Source organism: Montipora foliosa, unplaced genomic scaffold (assembly GCF_036669935.1).
Source record: "Montipora foliosa isolate CH-2021 unplaced genomic scaffold, ASM3666993v2 scaffold_409, whole genome shotgun sequence".
Lineage (NCBI taxonomy): Eukaryota > Metazoa > Cnidaria > Anthozoa > Scleractinia > Acroporidae > Montipora > Montipora foliosa.
Window position 1 is genome coordinate 165,001 of NW_027179711.1, and position 18,229 is coordinate 183,229.

The window sequence follows — 18,229 nt, forward strand, 5'->3', positions numbered from 1 at the left end:
ACACAGATTAGAAGTTCTTTCTTGGGAGCTGCTTTCATTACCGAAGGCAACAAACAGTATACAGGAACAAAAGAATGCAACACAGCTACACTAGTCCAGGTATATATGCTATTTTGACGTGATAACAAATCCACGATGCAGAATTGATAGATCTTTATTTTAACTTCTTTGAGGCATTGTTTTAAAACCCTTATTAAAAGAATTATATAATATTGTAATTATCAGTAATATTATTATTCGATTCGATTCTCTCCAGTTGTCGGCTGTCAACTGGGTAATGTTTATTATGTCTCAGCAACTCCCCGTAGCTTAGAGACACAACACTTTCTGCAACAGGTGAGCAGTTCCAAGGATGGCCGATAATTGTACACTTCTAAGGAAGTCAGGTACATCTAGCTTGACATTCCAGGTCTTTGCACCTTTTGATATGCTTCCAAGAGCACCAATCACGATAGATATTATTGTGACTTGCGAGGCTCCATGAATCCTTCTGATTTCAAATACTAGTTCCTGGTACTTTTCAACCTTCTCCTCTTCAGTTCTGATGATGTTCTGGTCTGCTGGCACAGCTATGTCAATAAGTGTAAATTTCTGTGTGTCTTTATGCACCAGTTTAATATCTGGCCGATTATGTTTCAGCACTTTGTCTGTGTAGACAGTCATGTCCCAGGTAATCCTCACTTCTCCATTTTCTGCGGTTGGCATGGGTTGATGGTCATACCACTTGTCATTACACTCTATCCCATACTTCCTGCACATCTCCCAGTGTGCCCGCAGGGCCACCTTGTCGTGGCGCTTCCTATACTGTTTCTGAGCAAGCTTCTTGCATCCACTGACAATGTGTCGTACTGCTTCAGTGGCATCTCCACACAATCTACACAGTGGTGTCTCTGAGGTCTTATCTATGCTGTACTTGATCGAGTTTGTTCTTAAAGCTTGTTTCTGAGCAGCAAGAATCAAACCTCCTGTTTCCTTTTTGAAGAATCCATTACTGAGCCATCTCTAAGACTCCTTTCCAGCTTCATCTGATATTTGTTGAACAAACGCACCATGTAGGGCTTTCTCCTTCCAGCTTGTAGGTTTTTCGTCCTTCCTCCTCCCCTCATAGTCCTGCATACTCTCTTCTTCAACAATCACTTTCTCCTTCAACGCAGCTTGAAGCATCCACCCTGTGCTCTCTCTTAGGTAGTCATGAAGGGATTTGCCCTCCCTTCTTACAAACTCCTCGATGCCGATCAGTGCTCTTCCCCCGTCCTTTCTCGGTAGGTACAGCCTCGCAACATTACTCCTGGTGTGCAGACAGCCATTCATTTCCAAATCTTCCTAGTTCTTCTATCCATGTTGGCTACCTCCTCCATTGCCCAGTCCACAATCCCCGCATTGTAGCGTACTAAACCTACAGCCCAGGTATTGACGCCATCGATCAAATGTCCTCCTTTGAGTTTTGAGTCAATTAATATTATCAAAACTATTATTACTGTTAAGATTATTATTATTATTATTATTATTATTATTATTATTATTATTATGAGACAATGATTAACATCTATCAAATACAAGGTGTTACAAATGAACCCACTGGGAACTGGGAAAAACCCGAGCCCCAGATGAGATTCGAACCCACGACCCTCCGTGATCTAGTACGGATGCTCTAACCACTGAGCTACTGGAGACTCTATGGTGAGCAAGGGCGAGATGTGGGTATTTGACTCGAGCTGCATCACGCAGCCACAGAGTCAAATAGAGACTGACAGTATAACTCATATGGTGAGTCTACTGGAGACTCACCATAGAGTCTCCAGTAGCTCAGTGGTTAGAGCATCCGTACTAGATCACGGATGGTCGTGGGTTCGAATCCCATCTGGGGCTCGGATTTTTCCGAGTTCCTAGTGGGTTCATTTGTATTTGATATATATTATTGTTATTGTTATTATTATTATTATTATTATTATTGTCGTGAAATTAATGTTATCTTTAATCCTAAAACACCAGCTAATGTTATGCCTTTCATTATCCCAAAGAGAGCATGGAATGAGCATGGGTCACTTTCAGTACCCCCGGTTTCTGAAGTACTTTTCACAAAAATCACAGTAGTTCCCAACATTGCAGTTTTCTGTAGGAGTACGGCATTGATTTTAACATTTAGTTTTTCTGGCAACTCATCCAACGTCTTCGTTATTCGTCCTAGAGCGCCCTTATAACCGGGCACTACTTAAATAAATTTTATGTTTTAAAGCCTACGAGCTTCCATCCTCTGGCATCTTTGATTCTTTTAAAAGAGGCACTGCTAACTTTCTAAAAATATTGGCTTACGCCAAATCTTATTTGACAAGAGTAATCTGACATTTAAAGAAATAGAAAGCTAAGGTTTCAATGAATATCTGTTAAACTCAACTGCAATGAGTTCTGTTTTTAATTTGAACCGAATATATTTCTCATTTAGGGTGGCGAAGCAGGTGAGATCTACTCCCCCTCCACATCAACTAAAGATCACAAAGAAACAATCACCTCCAGCAGCAATGGATGTGTAGTACCCTTGATTGCCATTAGCTGCCCTAACACATCTGGGGAAGGACAGCAAAAAGTCCTCACGTCTGACAACCATGATTTCACTATGCCCTTGTTAAGCCAAGAATGTGATGAAACTATTACTTTTGGTAACAGTAAAAGCAGAATACCATTGACCCGCACGGCTCCTGCATTTGCAGGAGACGATGAAGAAGATCTAATTGTTGATAAGAATAATGAAAGTTCGATTCCTTTGGTCAGCTGCTCTTCAACATATCCAGTAGGAAATGAGGAAAACATCATTGATGACACCAATGCGATACCTTTGGTATTTTTGTCATCGGCATCAAACAAGGAAGATGCTCTCACTGAAAATACAGGCGATGAATGTGATGAGGATTGTGAGTCATTTGCTCCACTTGATCTTATAAAACTTGCCTGGCAAATTGCACGAGGCATGGTAAGTGAATAATGGGTGGAATGAGGCGAGCAAATTATCATAAGCTCTTCAATCGATATTGCTCAACGCTAGCTTCAGAGTGTAGGCTTTGTGACTAATTATCAGGATTACCTAAACTCTGTCCAAGTCAGTGTTGTAATTGTTGTGCGTCGCATTTATTGAAATGTTTGATCTGTTCAAAAGGGCCTTGATTGGTCCTCTAATCTTTGTGCCGCTTTGTAGTGACCGACTTGGGATAGCAGTACATGTCATTGCTCCCAGTTTCTTTATGGTCTTGTGTTAGTATCATCCAGATGGGAATTTTTGTTGGTTGAAAATATTAATTTTCCTTTTTGGAAGGTTACTTCCACTGGAAGTGCAATTGGTGTGATATGTTCTATGAGACTCAGTACTCTTTTTATGCAGTGTTCCTTGGTATTCTCCAGTTCCCAAGCAACTAGTCAGGACTTTTCATCCCAAATCCCTAGTAATACCCATAGTTATTGTTTCTCATTTACAGACGTATCTTTCCCAGAAGGGTCTAGTCCACAGGGACCTAGCTGCAAGGAACATTCTTGTTGGGCATGGTAAGAAAGTCAAGATTGGTGACTTCGGATTGATGCGGCAGTTGTACCATGAAGTCTATGAAGCAAATAATCAGAAAAAAGTGCCAGTGAAGTGGATGGCTCCTGAGTCAATTTTTGAAGAGATCTTCACCACCAAGAGCGATGTGTGAGTATTAGATTTTGTCTATTGGAGTCAGTAAATACAAGATGATCATGCATTCATCATTTAATGAATTCCACTTTTAATTCCAAGCTACGCAACAGCACCAAAACGAACACTGTTTAGTTTTGCTGATCCATTTGTTTTACTTGCAGTTGGTCTTATGGCGTGGTCTTGTGGGAAATTGCAACTCTTGGTCAGTGACAAAAATTATTTATAAGATTTTAATTAATATTTGTGTACCATATCTTCAACCTGGTCTGGTCTGGTCTCGTGTGTCCCAAAATATGGGACGTAGCAAAACAAAGACTGACTGGAGGGGCAGGTAGAAGCTACCTTTGACTCTATGAGCTCATAGAAGAGCGAAAAGTGCGCGTTGCGAGTTCCATACTCGAGAAGACGTCTCGCCGCGTGAGAAATGGATAGTAGGGTAAGTCCTCAAACATCAAAAAACACGTACTTGGCGAGTGGTAGCTCGGTTTTGTGTTGCTGAAGACTATGCAGATTGACCGGAGCAGTACATTATAAAAAACATTTTCTCGAAGGCAAACAAAGCACTACTTTCGGCAGCAAAAGGAACTTTTGGTGGGAATCTCAAAAAATAAGGCTTGCCACATTTATTAAGTTATAAAAAAAGTTATAAAGTAACCAAAGCCACAATAACGGCAACACAAGAATCGATTCGGCGAGTAAATAGGTGCATCGAATTTACGTTTATCAGTTCTTCGCACATCGAGCAAGAGCTCCAAGGATTCTTCGGAAACAAAGAAGCAGATATGGGTTACATTTTGATACCAAGTAAATGGAGGTAGAAATTTCCGAATTCCGTTTAACTTTCCCTCTTCTTAGCCGAATGTGTGTTTTTTTTTTTCATGCGAAAAGTTTTCCAGGTATTGCTGCTTTTTACTTCAGGGTAACTTAACGGATCACAAGCTCAGGTTTACTTTTGGAGACATCTGAAAATTCCACGGAATGGCAGGTTCAGTGAATAAAGCCGTTTGATTTTGATAGATTCACACAAGCTTAATAAAAATAATGTGGTCAACGGCTCCTTTGAGTTCTTTATTGTTCATTTTTAAGAGCCAAACTGGGTGAATAATACCAGTTTTAAAACCTAATCATAGGCACTTTTCGAGATTTTCCATTTTTAAATGGCCAAAAGCTTTTGCCTAGATCGGTTTTGTAGATTTGTCCGTCAATTTAAGAAATGAATCATGCACTGATATGCCGCAACAATAACTAAATGAACAGTTTTTCAAAAGCCTTTGCACACGTTCATTTATTCTATCGTCATTAAATTTTGCTGTAGAAAAAATTCCTGAAAACTAATGGTTTCTTAGGTCAGAGAAACTCTGTGATTGCATTGGTGGGAAAAGGTTGTTTCCTTTTCATTTGCTTGAACACGCTATCTTTGTCATGAAAATTAGCCGATTGTACTCATCTACACAAGGGAATAAAAGTCACTCAAAATTATGACCTAAAATTGCTCGTGTGGTTGTCTCAAGCGGCACTTCCCTACTTTACTTTATCATGCGGCTCACGTAATATCAATGTAAGTGGTCAATACCCTAATTTACTATGCAAATAGATTGACTGAAATTGGGAGCGAAATCGGAATGTTACTTGATTATTTCCAACTATTTCTTGATTTAATCTTTGAATAATGAACTAAAAGGCGAAACGATGAGAACTACGACATGAATTGAAGGAGTCTCTCCGTTGTTAAAAGTGGCGGAAAGTCGATTTATCATAACTTGTTACTGTTGTTGGAGTAACAGCGACACAATCTCTTCCATGGTAAATAGGCATTTCACTTGTTTCAGTCTTAAATTTAGATTAGAATATAGCTACCATTGCAAACAGCAACCTGAAGAAACATCGCACAACAATGTGGCCGCCGGTTGTCTTTGGCGTAGTGGTCTTGTTTTCATGTTGAGAAAAGTACTTGAAAAAAATGTTTTTATTGAAGATCCCCTCCCTAGTTCATTGAAATGTCGTTGACACAAGTGACCTGTCCAGACCAGGGTCTTTTTGCCAGTTACAAGAGAAACCTTAGGAACGAGGTTGCCATATCTTTAGTCGTCTCGTGATGATGAGACTCAAATGCAGACGAACGGCGAGCAAAAGAGAACGACAACGATAATAGAGAATACCAGTAATAGCTCATACTAAGTGAGAGAAATTACTCTACAAATTCTTTCCTTGGGCGCTGAACCGTTTGTTATTTTCAAAAAGTTTTTTAATAGGCTTTTTCTTTTGTTCAGGAATAAAAATCGAATTTTTATTGTCAACTGGAATTATATAACAATTATCTGTACCCTTTTGGACGTATAAAAAAAGTTGATTTATTTGTTTGTTTTGCTCTAAAATGTACAAGTGTTTGTTAATTCGTTTGCCCAACTGGTTTTCGATATGCGTCGACAGTAACAAGAACATTTTGCCCTTATGTTATAAGGGCATATCATTGCATGATCTGCGTAGAACTTGTCTCCGCACACGCACATTTTTGGTGTGTCAGTGATTTCCCAGTCATATCTCAACTCTATCGCATCCCTGAATTCTCTCTTATTAACATGGAAGTTCAAGTCTTTGATGGGAATTACTGTCACCTGTATAGCTCGCTTGGTTCTTGTCGGCAGAGAGGTCTTCACCCGTTTTAGCCTCTCATCCGTGCACTCATCCTTCTCCTTACGTGCGCTTATTTGCAATGTTCTAATATCAGATGCATCCAGGGTCTGATGCACGTGCTCCACAATTTGCCTTACTAGGGGACCTTTGACCCTGACGGAAGCCTCGTATTCTTTGGGTGAGGCTCTGACTTGATCTATAAGCCCAAGCCATCCCATGCACACAGAAAGCGCAAGGAGTTCGCCCTCGGTTTCAGTTATTGCGTGGTTCGTTATAGATGGTATGAGGACTTCGGTTATCGCACGCTCTAAAGGCTCTAAAAAATAATTAATATCGAGCAGTGTCCTTACGAAATACGTTCATCGGTGCCGCAGCCCAAACGTGAACGCTGCATAGCTCGTCTGAGGTTGTGATACGGCGAACTCTGCAAGTTTGGTGACCTGGGTTACCCAGTCTTCTACCTTCTCGCCCATGTACTCTTCATGAAATGACCTCGACCCAACAGCTGCACCAAGATGTTTGGGGCCCTCATGAGGTTTGTCGCCGAATACCTCCATAGCAGCGTGTTCTTTATCAGGTTTAATGATCAAACAGAACTTTTTGCATTAGGGAAGTACCCTAACGCCGGACCACTCTCTGATAGTTCGTCCCACCATTTCCGCACATCTTTAAGCGAGTCACTTCCCGTTGCATCGTCAGCAAACCAACACTGTTTAGCTGCGCATGAGACGTGGAGACCCGTTATCAGTGGCTGGAGACTAATGGTGTACATGCTCATAGCGAGAGGGTCCCCCTGTGTGGTGCCTTCTGCTGAGTTTTTGGTCACCTATAATAAAGAGACTCACAGGCTGCCTGTAAGTGTTAATCGCATAAGTAGCTGTGGTTGGACATAGCGCTCTGGTATTGTGCAACGCAGCAGCTCTGTTCAGGGCATTAAAGGCATTAGAGAGGCGTCAACAAGAAGAAAAGCATCCGTGTCATCAGCGTCAAGAATATTGCACATTGCGTGAATGGCCTCCCCACTCCCACTCTTATGGCCTACGCACAACTGCAGAAAGCTTGCATCGACGACATCGGGTTTTGTTACTCTCATCACGCACTTCGCAATTATCCTCCGTATTACTTCACCAATGCCAATCGGCCGGACCGCGCCCTCTTCTTTGTCAAATGGAATCAGACGATTGGCTAACATTGCCTCGATGCTAAGAGGGTCAATATATTCTGTGCACAATCGTCTGGTCATTGTAGCTATAGCTGTACACAGATCTAACCCAGATTTCTTGAAAGATTTGCACGCAAGCATTCTCCTAAAGCCATTAGCGTCTACACCCGAAGGTCCGCCAGAAGCATATTCCTTAAAGCAAAATCACGAACCATATCCCCATTGATCTTGTAGTACACTGTACCTGGAACGTCTTCGATTGGGCCAAAGAGTAGAGAACGTAGGGAGGCGTCCTGTGCTGCAGGGTGCTTTTCCTTAAGTTGTCTCATGACGTCTTCGCTTAAGGACAGAATATTCCCGTCGTCTCATCGCTGACGTATGGCAAGGCTGAATTAATTTAGCCTGTTATGACAAGGTTTGCAAAAAAATTTGCTTTATTGGGTTTGATAGCTCTACGGGAGTTGGTAAGACGCTTTTGGATCATCCGCCTTTCACGCACCAGGACATCTATTTCGCCCTCTTTCCACAATGCCAGACGTTTAGCCAGGTACTCTTGGTGCTCCTTCGCCTTAGATTTCTGGCTCGGTCTTTGTAACCCAACAGCGAGGAGGACAATAGCTGCTTTAAGGACGGTGCCTACTAATTTAAAGGTATTTTTGCGCGGTTTTATGAATATGCGGCAAAAGCAGATCTCAACAAGTGAAATTAAAATCCAAAAAGAAAATTGGCGGTAACCATGCATTTTTCAAAGATAAGTAATCAACAATATTAGCAAAAAGCTTTAAAATACAAAGCAATGTATGGCGTTCCTTTCCAAATTAAGGCTTAATTATCTCTGAAAAATGCATGGTTACCCCAATTTTCTTTTTGGATACCAAGAGCCCTTGCTAATTTCTGCTTTCTCCGCATAAATTGAAAGCGCGCGAAAATATCCGTGCATTAGTAAGCACTACCGATATGAAATCCGAGTATTTTGGAGATGCGCAGAAAGTATATGCAATAACAATAGTAGGCACCGTCCTTAAGAGCAATGTGTTGCATTTCTGACCCATTGCTTCAATCGTTTATGTGCTTTCTGGCTTTGCTGGTCACCGTTGTTTTGATTTCGATTGTCATGAAGCCCTCCGCAAGAAATCGTGTTATCCGCAATATTAGACGTGGGCTGAGTTGTGTCCAAGACAGATTCGCTCATGCCAGTCGCTCTCGAAACATTTACAATAGCATGGATTAAGCCCTCCTGATTCTTTTCCAGCCACGAAGCTTGATCTCTTAGATTTTTCTCTTTAAAACCAAGATGTTCATATCCTTTCTCGTCCCATAGTTCCTTCATAATCTTGATATAACCTTTCTTCCTGCCATTGATATTACACAGTGCATTATCAGATGCAGCCAAAACCTGTGCTTGTCGTTTACACTCTAGAACGTCTCTGTTCATTTGTTCAGTCCATTTCACTTTTGGTTTTCTCGACATTGTGTAATCGGTTGATGCTTTGGCTCTTCAGTAGTTTCGTGGTTTAGAAGCACTTAAATCTTGACTTATGAGGCTAATAATGATAATGATAATGATAATGATAATGATAATGATGATGATGATGATGATGATGATGATGATGATGATGATGATGATAATAAACTTAATTAAATTCTTCAACAATGGCTTTTCAGATCAAATGTTTTCAATATAAAAAGTTGCCATGTACAGATCTAAGAAGTGTAATATAAAATAACAATGGTAGACACATTTAAAAAGCATTTCCTTAAACGATCTTATAAAGACATTTAAATGTAGGATATTTCTCACGTCATCAGGTACGTTATTCCAAATTGTAGAAGCTCTATAGACGAAGCTACGCTGACCTGTTTCGGATTTACACAAAGGAGTGTTTAATTTAGATTTATTCCTTGTATTACTTGAGTGAACGTTTGATCGACGAATGAGTTTATCACTAAGATATTTAGGTGCTAACCCGTTCATAAACTTAAACATCATCGCGGCATCTTTAAGCTTGACTATAGTTTCGACAGATAACCAGCGTAACTCCTTTAAATTTGGTTGAATATGGTCGTACTTCCTTGATGATGTGATAATGCGTGCACCAAAGTCCTGGACCTTCTGTGGCTTAGGAATATTCTTCTTAGACGTACTACCCCATACACAGGAGCAATAGAAGAGTCTACTAAATATTAGAGCGTTAATTATACTGGAAAGAGTCTTTCTGTCTTTCATGCGATTGATTTTGCAAAGGCTTGAAATACATTTAGAGTTGAATTGATAACAACACCCAAATCCTTTGCAGTAGGCACTGACAACAGTTCTTTACCAAGAAGCGATGCTTTGAAGTTACTTAGCAAGCATGTGACGTGTTCCAAATACTGGTAACTTAGTCTTATTGGGATTTACTAAAAGACTGTTTGAACAACATTAGGTAGCGATGTTTTTAGGTCTACTGAATGCTGAGCCATAGCGGTCTTAGGTCTAAGTGGAAGTGTTAAATAAAATTTTGAATCGTTCACATACGATTCCACAGAGCATACTCTTGGAATGCCAGGAAGGTCATTGATATAATTGTTAAACAATGTTGTTCCGAGAATCAAGCCCTGTGGAACACTCTGTCCCACTGTATTGTGTGATAAATGAGTACCAATGCGAACTGACTGACATCTGACTTTTAAACCATTCGATAGAACGTTTTGATACGCCAAGAGTCCGTAATTTACAGAGCAGTATGTTGTGGTCCAGATTATCAAGGGCCTTGGAAATATCTAATAGTACTAGCGCAGTAAGACATTTGCTATCAATTGCGCCAAAGATCATTTCTGTTATAAAGATGTTAAATGTTTCTGTGGAATGCAGCTTTTTATTTCCGCTTTGGTAGATTGTAAGACGTGATATATATTCCATAAGTTGGTTTAAAGCTGCTCACTCACGGATTTTTGAGACTGCTGGTAGCAGAGAAACTGGACGATTATTATTAGCTATTTCATCGTCTCCTTCTTTTAATAAAGGAATAACTTTCGATTGCTTCCACTTTTCCGGAAACACAGACGCCAGCAGTGAAGAATTATCTAGTTCAGTTATCACATGTAAGCTCATGTAGAATTGTGGGCATCTTTGACGACTGACATTAAGACTTTGTCCCATCCTGGTGGCTTGTTCGATGGAAAAGACTGAACATTTTTACGTAATTTATGTGACGTCATAGGATGAAAGTAACATTCATCTGACTCATGAATGCTTATTGAAGGTAAGTTAGACTGAGTCAGCGGTATAGTGTTTTCATTGGCGATTTTCTTGGCATCAAAAGATCTGTGGTGAAAAATTTGTTGAAATCATTAGCTAGAGACTTAATATCCCTAGTATATACTGCGTTTGACACCTTCTTCCGAGGAAGACTATTCCTGATGGTTTTCCACATGGACTGTTTATTTTTATTTTCGATCTCCTTTTTAATATAGTCTCTTTTGGCTTCTCTCAACTTTAATTTCACCATTTCGCGAGATGAACGGTACCTTTCCCAGTCTCCTGCTAAACCAGAAATACTGGCCAGCTTGTGAAAGTTGATTTCGTAAAACAGTGCTCAATACATAGAAGTAGAGCGAAGTATATATGGAAGAAAAAAACAAATAAACTACAGTGTATGTAGATTGTTTTCCCCCCTCTGGCAAAAGAAGTGAAAGTGAAATGATGAAAATTTAAAGTTATTTGAACTCAATTTAGGCAATTGCTTAGATTGCGTTCATAACTGCGAGGATCATAGCTTTATTTGATTTCATATCCGCACTTCAATATATGATTCATTTCATAAATCATTTCGTTCGTCAGTTCATCTATTCCGGGAACGTTTGAACGCACAAATGACCAGCCCCCAACATCAGTGGCTTCATAGCTCAGTTGGTTAGAGCGTTGCACCAGCATCGCGAGGTCGCGATTTCAAACCCCTAAATGTTTCAGGCTTCTGTACGCAATTGCTTTGAAACTGCGAGGATCAAAGCTTCGTTTGATTAAAGTTATTTCTTGCAAAAAATGGTTGTGACATATTTCCCTGCCCAACAATCCTTCCGGGCCTAGAATTTTGCTCAACTCTTGAAGTAACTCGGGGACACGGATTCTCTAAAACATCAAAAAGTAATGTAGTATCATCGTCATTTTGGCTAGTTTTTACCTCGTGGTTATTTGAAAAGATACCTCTTATGCTTGTGTGCTATTTGAAATTTATTTTTCCATCACCTACGCGTAAAATATACGGTGGAATTGGACAGCCCTTTATGACACCTCAAAAATTTAATGAAAGAGCAAAGGGGGAAGGAAGGAAGGCTGGCTGGACAGGCCTAGGCTGACTGACAACTGGATGGACTCATGCTCTGAGTGGTTGGATAAGTATTTTAACTAAGAAGTGTGAAAAGTCTGGCTATCTATTGATCTAGCTGGCAGACGCACCAACTGGCTGTTTGTCCAACTGTCTACCTGGGTGACAGACCGACTGACTGATTGACTGACTGACTGCATTTACAAAGGAAGGAAGGTCAAGGTTGGCCGTCCAGCTGGGTGGTTAACTAGCCGACTAGATGAGTCACTCAAAGACTGGATGTCTGACCGGCAACATTCACTAGCAGACTATCAGACTGAATGAGTAAACAAACAAGGGAAACCAAGTCTGGCCGCCCAACTAGTTTAAGCAACCGTCCAAAGGACTCACTACACACACAATTTGAGTGGTTAACCTTTAAAAATTGAAGCGCAGCCAGGATTAGGCATATTAAAATACAATAAAAAACGTTCTCTGGCTAAAAATTTTCAAAAAGAATATAAGCTTTCGGCTGTCGATCTACAGCCTTCCACGGATAAAACGTTGAATGTGAATTAGTGAAATATATACAGAAAAGGCGAGATAAAAATGATAAAAAGAACAGAGTAAAGGTATGAAAAATGGTGGCTATTGTTTAAAAAGAATTTTATACTGATTAGGAATCGGCTTAAAGTTATTGTCAGCATGCTTGGTAGAAGAGGTCTGCCAGGCCTCTAGAGTTTTCCTAACACAAAAAGAGCCTTTGTCTATAACTCGAGAATGATTGAAATCAATGCGATGACCGAAAGACCACGCATGTTTCGCAATGTTTGACCCATTAGCACATGTTTTTACATTCCTAACGTGTTCTTTCTTGCGGGTTTCAAAGCAACGGCCAGTTTCACCTATATAACACCAATCACAATCGGCACAGGGTATTTTATAAACCACGTTGGGTTGGTGTTCAATAGCTGGTCTGAATTTAGGAGAAAGGAATTCTTGTTGTAAAGTCTTGAGGGGCTTATTTACAACTCGGATATCGTGTCTTCGAAGAATTCTTGTTAGAGGTTGCGTAACACCATTGATAAAAGGAAGGACAGCAAAACCGTTAGGGTTCTCTTGAGGCGTAAACCATTTAAAAAACATGCCAACCAATTCTTCAGGTGAAGGGATGGCATGTGTGGTTGGTTTGTTATTTCCAATATCTTAAAGCAGAAATTTTCCAAACCAACGAGTTATAGACAAAGGCTCTTTTCGTGTTAGGAAAACTCTAGAGGCCTGGCACACCTCTTCTACCAAGCATGCTGACAATAACTTTAAGCCGATTCCTAATCAGTATAAAATTCTTTTTAAACAATAGCCACCATTTTTCATACCTTTACTCTGTTCTTTTTATCATTTTTATCTCGCCTTTTCTGTATATATTTCACTAATTCACATTCAACGTTTTATCCGTGGAAGGCTGTAGATCGACAGCCGAAAGCTTATATTCTTTTTGAAAATTTTTAGCCAGAGAACGTTTTTTATTGTAGGTTAACCTTTAGTTGTTGAATAACTGACTGACTGACTGACTGAACAAGACGAACATTATGCTTGTTACCATATCTAAATGTGCACTTTCTTATTATTTATGGTGAAGTTCAACAGTTATGAAATCTTCAAAAAAATTATATTTAAGGCTTGATTTCGGGTTTTCTCAGTAAAAAGCCTCGCTTTGATTATGTGGTGTACATGTCTCGAGACATTTCGTGCTAATAATTTACAGGGGGCTCACCTTACGCTATGCTGAACCACAAACAGCTCTTGGAGAGTTTGAAGAGAGGTTACAGACTGGAAAAACCAGACATGTGCACAAACCATGTGTAAGTCCCTACACAAATATCCAAAAATATGCCCTAAAGATCTGTACAGAAATTTCCATTTTTTCCCTGAAAATCCCTCCAAAAATATCTAAATATCCCAAAAATTTTCTAAAAATCCCTAAATATCCCAAACTTTTCTAAGAATGTCTGCCTCACAATTTTTTTCGAGACGACCTTCCTTTTTCGAGTGGCACTGGGCTCTACGTCATCTTCTATAAAAATTGAACTCACTGAAGCTTCACTTGGCTCCTCCGCCATGTTTGAAACTTGTTTCCTTTGGAATGATGGGATGCATTATCCAGTTAGTAAACAATGGGACAAAACCATCATTTCGTAGGAAGTTTAACTAAAGACGCAAAGAAAATAGAACAAATTTTCTTCAAAACCATCTAAAATCCTCCACAAATCCCATTTAATTCTATTTATCCACAAAATTTCTAAAAGTTATCCTGATGCTCCAAAAATCCTACAAAATAGTCCGGCTATTTGTGTCTGGGCCTACACCAAACATTACCTGAAACCATTTTAACAGAGGTCTGGTACAAACGGTCAAAGGAGCAATGTTCAGAATTTCATGTTGAGAGTGAATTGTTTGATCTATTTTCATGCATCCGTTTCATGATCTATTTACATCCGTCTTGTAAAACACGAAATGCTTCAAGATAACTACTAAGCTAATTGCCAGGTAACAAAGTTGAAATTTGTCACGACGCCATTGAAAAGCGATCTGTTGAATCGGGCCTCACAGAAATCAAAGATGTACAAAACTACTGGTTTGGCCTTAGTTTCCTATTCCTCTGACTCACACTTCCTGAACGACGCAAGAATTGAATGGACCTACAACAATTACATGGATTTCCGAAAACTTCGTATAAAAGCGTTTGGGTATTTTATTACAGGTAGAACTACAAAACATGTCCTATTCAGAAAACAGTGTTAGCAGGTTATATGAAGATCATCAATTTTCCTACACAGAAAAAGAAACTTCATTTTTGTTCATGTTTAAGGTACGCCTTAATGACAGACTGTTGGAACCAGGACCCAGATGAACGGCCAAGCTTTCAGCGGCTGTATAGGAGACTTGACGATATGCTGGATGAGCAAGAGGACTACTTTGACTTTGGCAAAAAGGACGAATCGAAATATTATTATCGGACACAGGAGTCAAAGACGGCAGAAGTTGACGAACTTGACAACCTCGATGTTGTACATCTACCGCATGTGATCATTGTGAGTTTTGAAATAGGAGCTTCTTGCAATTGTAAACTTGTGCTTGGCCTTGCACGACAGATCTAAGTTTGTGCAATGAAATTACCTTCAAACCATATACTATCATACCTTTGATCTTCGCAGGGGTCAAATGAAGCAGAAGCTGATGAACCAGTAAAAATCCAAGTTGAAAAACCACAGGATGTGTCGAAGGCAAGTCTTATCATATGACATCTAAGATGTACGGCGATGACTCGTGAAACTCGTTAAACCGACTTTGATCTCATTGTTGGTAGAGACCGGACACATCAAAAGCTTAACAAACAGGAAAATCACCAGGTTGCCATGTGTCCATGGCAAGTCTATGAAATGAATGATTTCCGCTTGTCAACAAATGCGTGGCCTAGCATAACACAGCTATGAATATTTTTAGTTGAAGTAACTTATCAGAAAAAGCTATTAGCTTAGCAATATAAACCTTGTTCTTAGTTTTCTAGATTTTGGATAGCCATTGTAGTCAGATTGCTCTAAAGCTATTTATTTATTATTTATTTATTCATTTATTAATATTACACTGTCTAATAAAGACGCATCACCAAAGAGATTGCCCACTGTCCGGCTCATGTTCATTCAGAGAGCAGCAGGTTTTAACAAGTTAAAGCTTAAAGATCTTCCTTGTCTTGACTTTGTTTGGAAAATAACTAGGCTCGATTTCCGCCGCTCACTCAAGTTCGGGTATCCTCCCGGCGAAGAGATGGCTGGACGCGTGAGCAATAGATTGTGTCTGTGACGTAAATTCAAAATGTAATTTATGCAAAGTTAACAGTTGCTGGGAAATGGCGTCAGACATCTCAAAACATTTATTTTCATAAAACAGTAATAACATAACAATGCGTAAAACGTTTCTGTGAAGTTTTCAGATGATGCGAGCTTGAGTTTGTGGTTAAATGGTCAATATAATGTGAGTTCGAATTCAACCAGCAATCATTAACAAAATCACTCTTGGCAGGTTCAGATCTCTTAGTCGGCCTCATCGGTCTGCCACCAACAAATAACTCGGCAGTAAACTCAGTTGGTCTTGAGAAATTTTACTTGCTCTTGAATTGGTGGTGGACAAAACAATGACCCCAAATCTATGGACTACCCAAGGCTACCCTAAAATTAGCATTGAACGTACCTTGTTTATTTTTGTCCGTACGGCCTGTCATGAAATTTCTTTTTTTTCTTTTTCCCTTTCACGTTTAACTTTTTAGTTGTCGTGGTGCCATATTGTAGTCGTTAAAATTTACTATATTGCCGATAAGCGTCATTTTAATTCCTTGGAGTAGAGTGCTACCTCTCTTAGTGTTAATGAACTTCTCTGTGTTGTTATGTAGTCACGTAAAATGCATACTGTAATTTTAATAAATTAGTGAAACTATATATTTGTAAAAGACGTGGCGTTGGCGGCCAGTTGGAGAAGAAGGTAACGAGAAAGTTAAGGTTTGGATGATGAGAGCACAAGGGAAAGGCACAGAAAGAGAGAACGAAGAGTGAAAAGACACCACTAAGACCTAGTGGTGGAAGCTGTTTTGAATAAAAGACGAGACCCATTTGTCTGCAGAAGCAGCAGTGGGAACAGCAGTAGCAACAGGGCTAAGAAAAGCAAAAGCAACTACAAGATAGTGCAGAAGTGTCGATCGAAAGGAAGAGTCGAGAAAAGCAAAAGCAACGGAAGAATTAGTACAAACGTGCGGATGAAATTGTCATGGAACAGCGGCTTGTTGGTTTCTTTATTGGTGGCTTTGACTTTAAGAGGAGCAGTGTAGAAATGAATTTTATTATTTCAGTTTAAGGCCATTTGTAGTAGCAGTAAGATTAAGAATAGTTTTGTTTTTTTCTCTCGCAGACTTTTTACCCTAAGTACCTTATTTTGTAATCTTGTAATTCGTAATAAATTAGTCATTAGCATACACCTTTTTGTTTATGACGTTTCTTGCAAGATCGAGGGAAGGGGTTTGGTATTTTTCTGTCCTTTCTTTTCTTTTTTTGTTTTCCCCAAGGGAGTCTCCTTGGCTATCGTCACACGGCCACATGCTTCTAACTCAGGAATTACACTGGTCTCACAACAATTATCGAAAGCTAACCTTTTTAAAATCGGTGTTTAGACTTAAACACTGTTGATTAACGTCGTTTAAAATGGGTGTTTCAGGCTTATGCACAATTTGAGACTTGAGGCTTATTCATTCCAAATAGTATTTTTAGGGGAGTCCATTTGGGTATACGTAGGCTATCGGGAAAGTCCATGCCCTGGGGGTCAGGGTTTTGTCTACGACCTCTTGCATTAGTGACGTCTGAGGAGAATTGCAATAGCAATGGATTGGAAAGTAGTATTTTGCCCTTGGCGCCAACTGGAAAAGTAGTGAAGTTTCCGAGCCCAGGCGGTAGAAAACGACACAAAAACATTTTCCAGCTTATCGAACACTTTCCTTTGTGAAAATCTTGGAAGTTTCCCACCCTGAAAGCACTGTAAAGCTCGAAAAAGAATACCTTCTCAGCCACAATTTCAACATTTCCTATAAAAATATAATTTATCCCTCCTCGATTTGAGCAGTGGTCTCTAGTTGGCAGAGATCAACAATGACACACCTCACGCGTCCAGCCGTGGGGTTGGGAGTGAGCAATTTCAACATTTCAACATTTCCTATAGAAAAGATAATTTATGCCTACTCGATTTGAGCAGGAAAGTCTCTGATTGGCGGAGATCAACAATGGCACACTTCACGAGTCCAGTCGTGGGGTTGGGAGTGAGCGCTGGCTCATTTCTCGAAACAGCGGCTGGTAATCGATCCTAGCCATTAACCAGAAGGAAAGGAACAGAAGCTCGGACTTTTAATCATAGCCCCAGGTACACTCCCCGCCATCTAATGGTCCACTTAGCTCAAATGAACACAATGGTGCGCTCCTAGCCAGTTAAGGCAAGTTTACTTGCACTGTTCATGAGTGGAAGCTCAGACCAGAGTTTTTCCGTGCTCCGTTTTTTCGTGATTCCTTTTGCTGCATAAGTTGGCTTGCCTAAGTCAGCCAATTATGAAACACATTAAAAAGCTGCAATTACGGCTAGGACATACTAATCGTCATCATCATCATCATCATAATTTATTTCCCTATTTTAATAGTTCATTTCTTCTAGTTTTTTGGGTAGGGTCGCAACTCTTGTTGAACACTATATTTCATTGGCTGTATAGTGTCGTACATTCTATTTTTTCTGCCAAATCCATTGTTATCTTTGTTCGTTCTATTGTTTTTCTGGCCAATCCTGAAGCCCGTTCAATTTGGTACCAGACAACCCCTTTTTTGTTGGCAATCCGTTGTCCTCGGCATTCCACCATGGTCACGTCTTTAGAAAAATAATTTCTGAGTGCTTGTA

At 39.9% G+C, this 18,229-nt stretch overlaps 1 protein-coding gene across 1 annotated transcript in view; it reads left to right on the forward strand.

Annotated features, from left to right (window-relative positions):
• LOC137988157 (uncharacterized) overlaps positions 1 to 16,744 on the forward strand; it is an 86,023-nt gene extending 69,279 nt beyond the window's left edge. Inside the window, exons 17-23 of the mRNA XM_068834212.1 lie at positions 7 to 99; positions 2,444 to 2,968; positions 3,468 to 3,679; positions 3,829 to 3,869; positions 13,515 to 13,611; positions 14,619 to 14,841; positions 14,965 to 16,744. Of these exons, the coding sequence (XP_068690313.1) occupies positions 7 to 99; positions 2,444 to 2,968; positions 3,468 to 3,679; positions 3,829 to 3,869; positions 13,515 to 13,611; positions 14,619 to 14,841; positions 14,965 to 15,051 (1,278 nt within the window). The 3' untranslated portion in view covers positions 15,052 to 16,744. The remainder of the gene's footprint in view (positions 1 to 6; positions 100 to 2,443; positions 2,969 to 3,467; positions 3,680 to 3,828; positions 3,870 to 13,514; positions 13,612 to 14,618; positions 14,842 to 14,964) is intronic.
• The last annotated feature ends 1,485 nt before the right edge of the window (positions 16,745 to 18,229 follow it).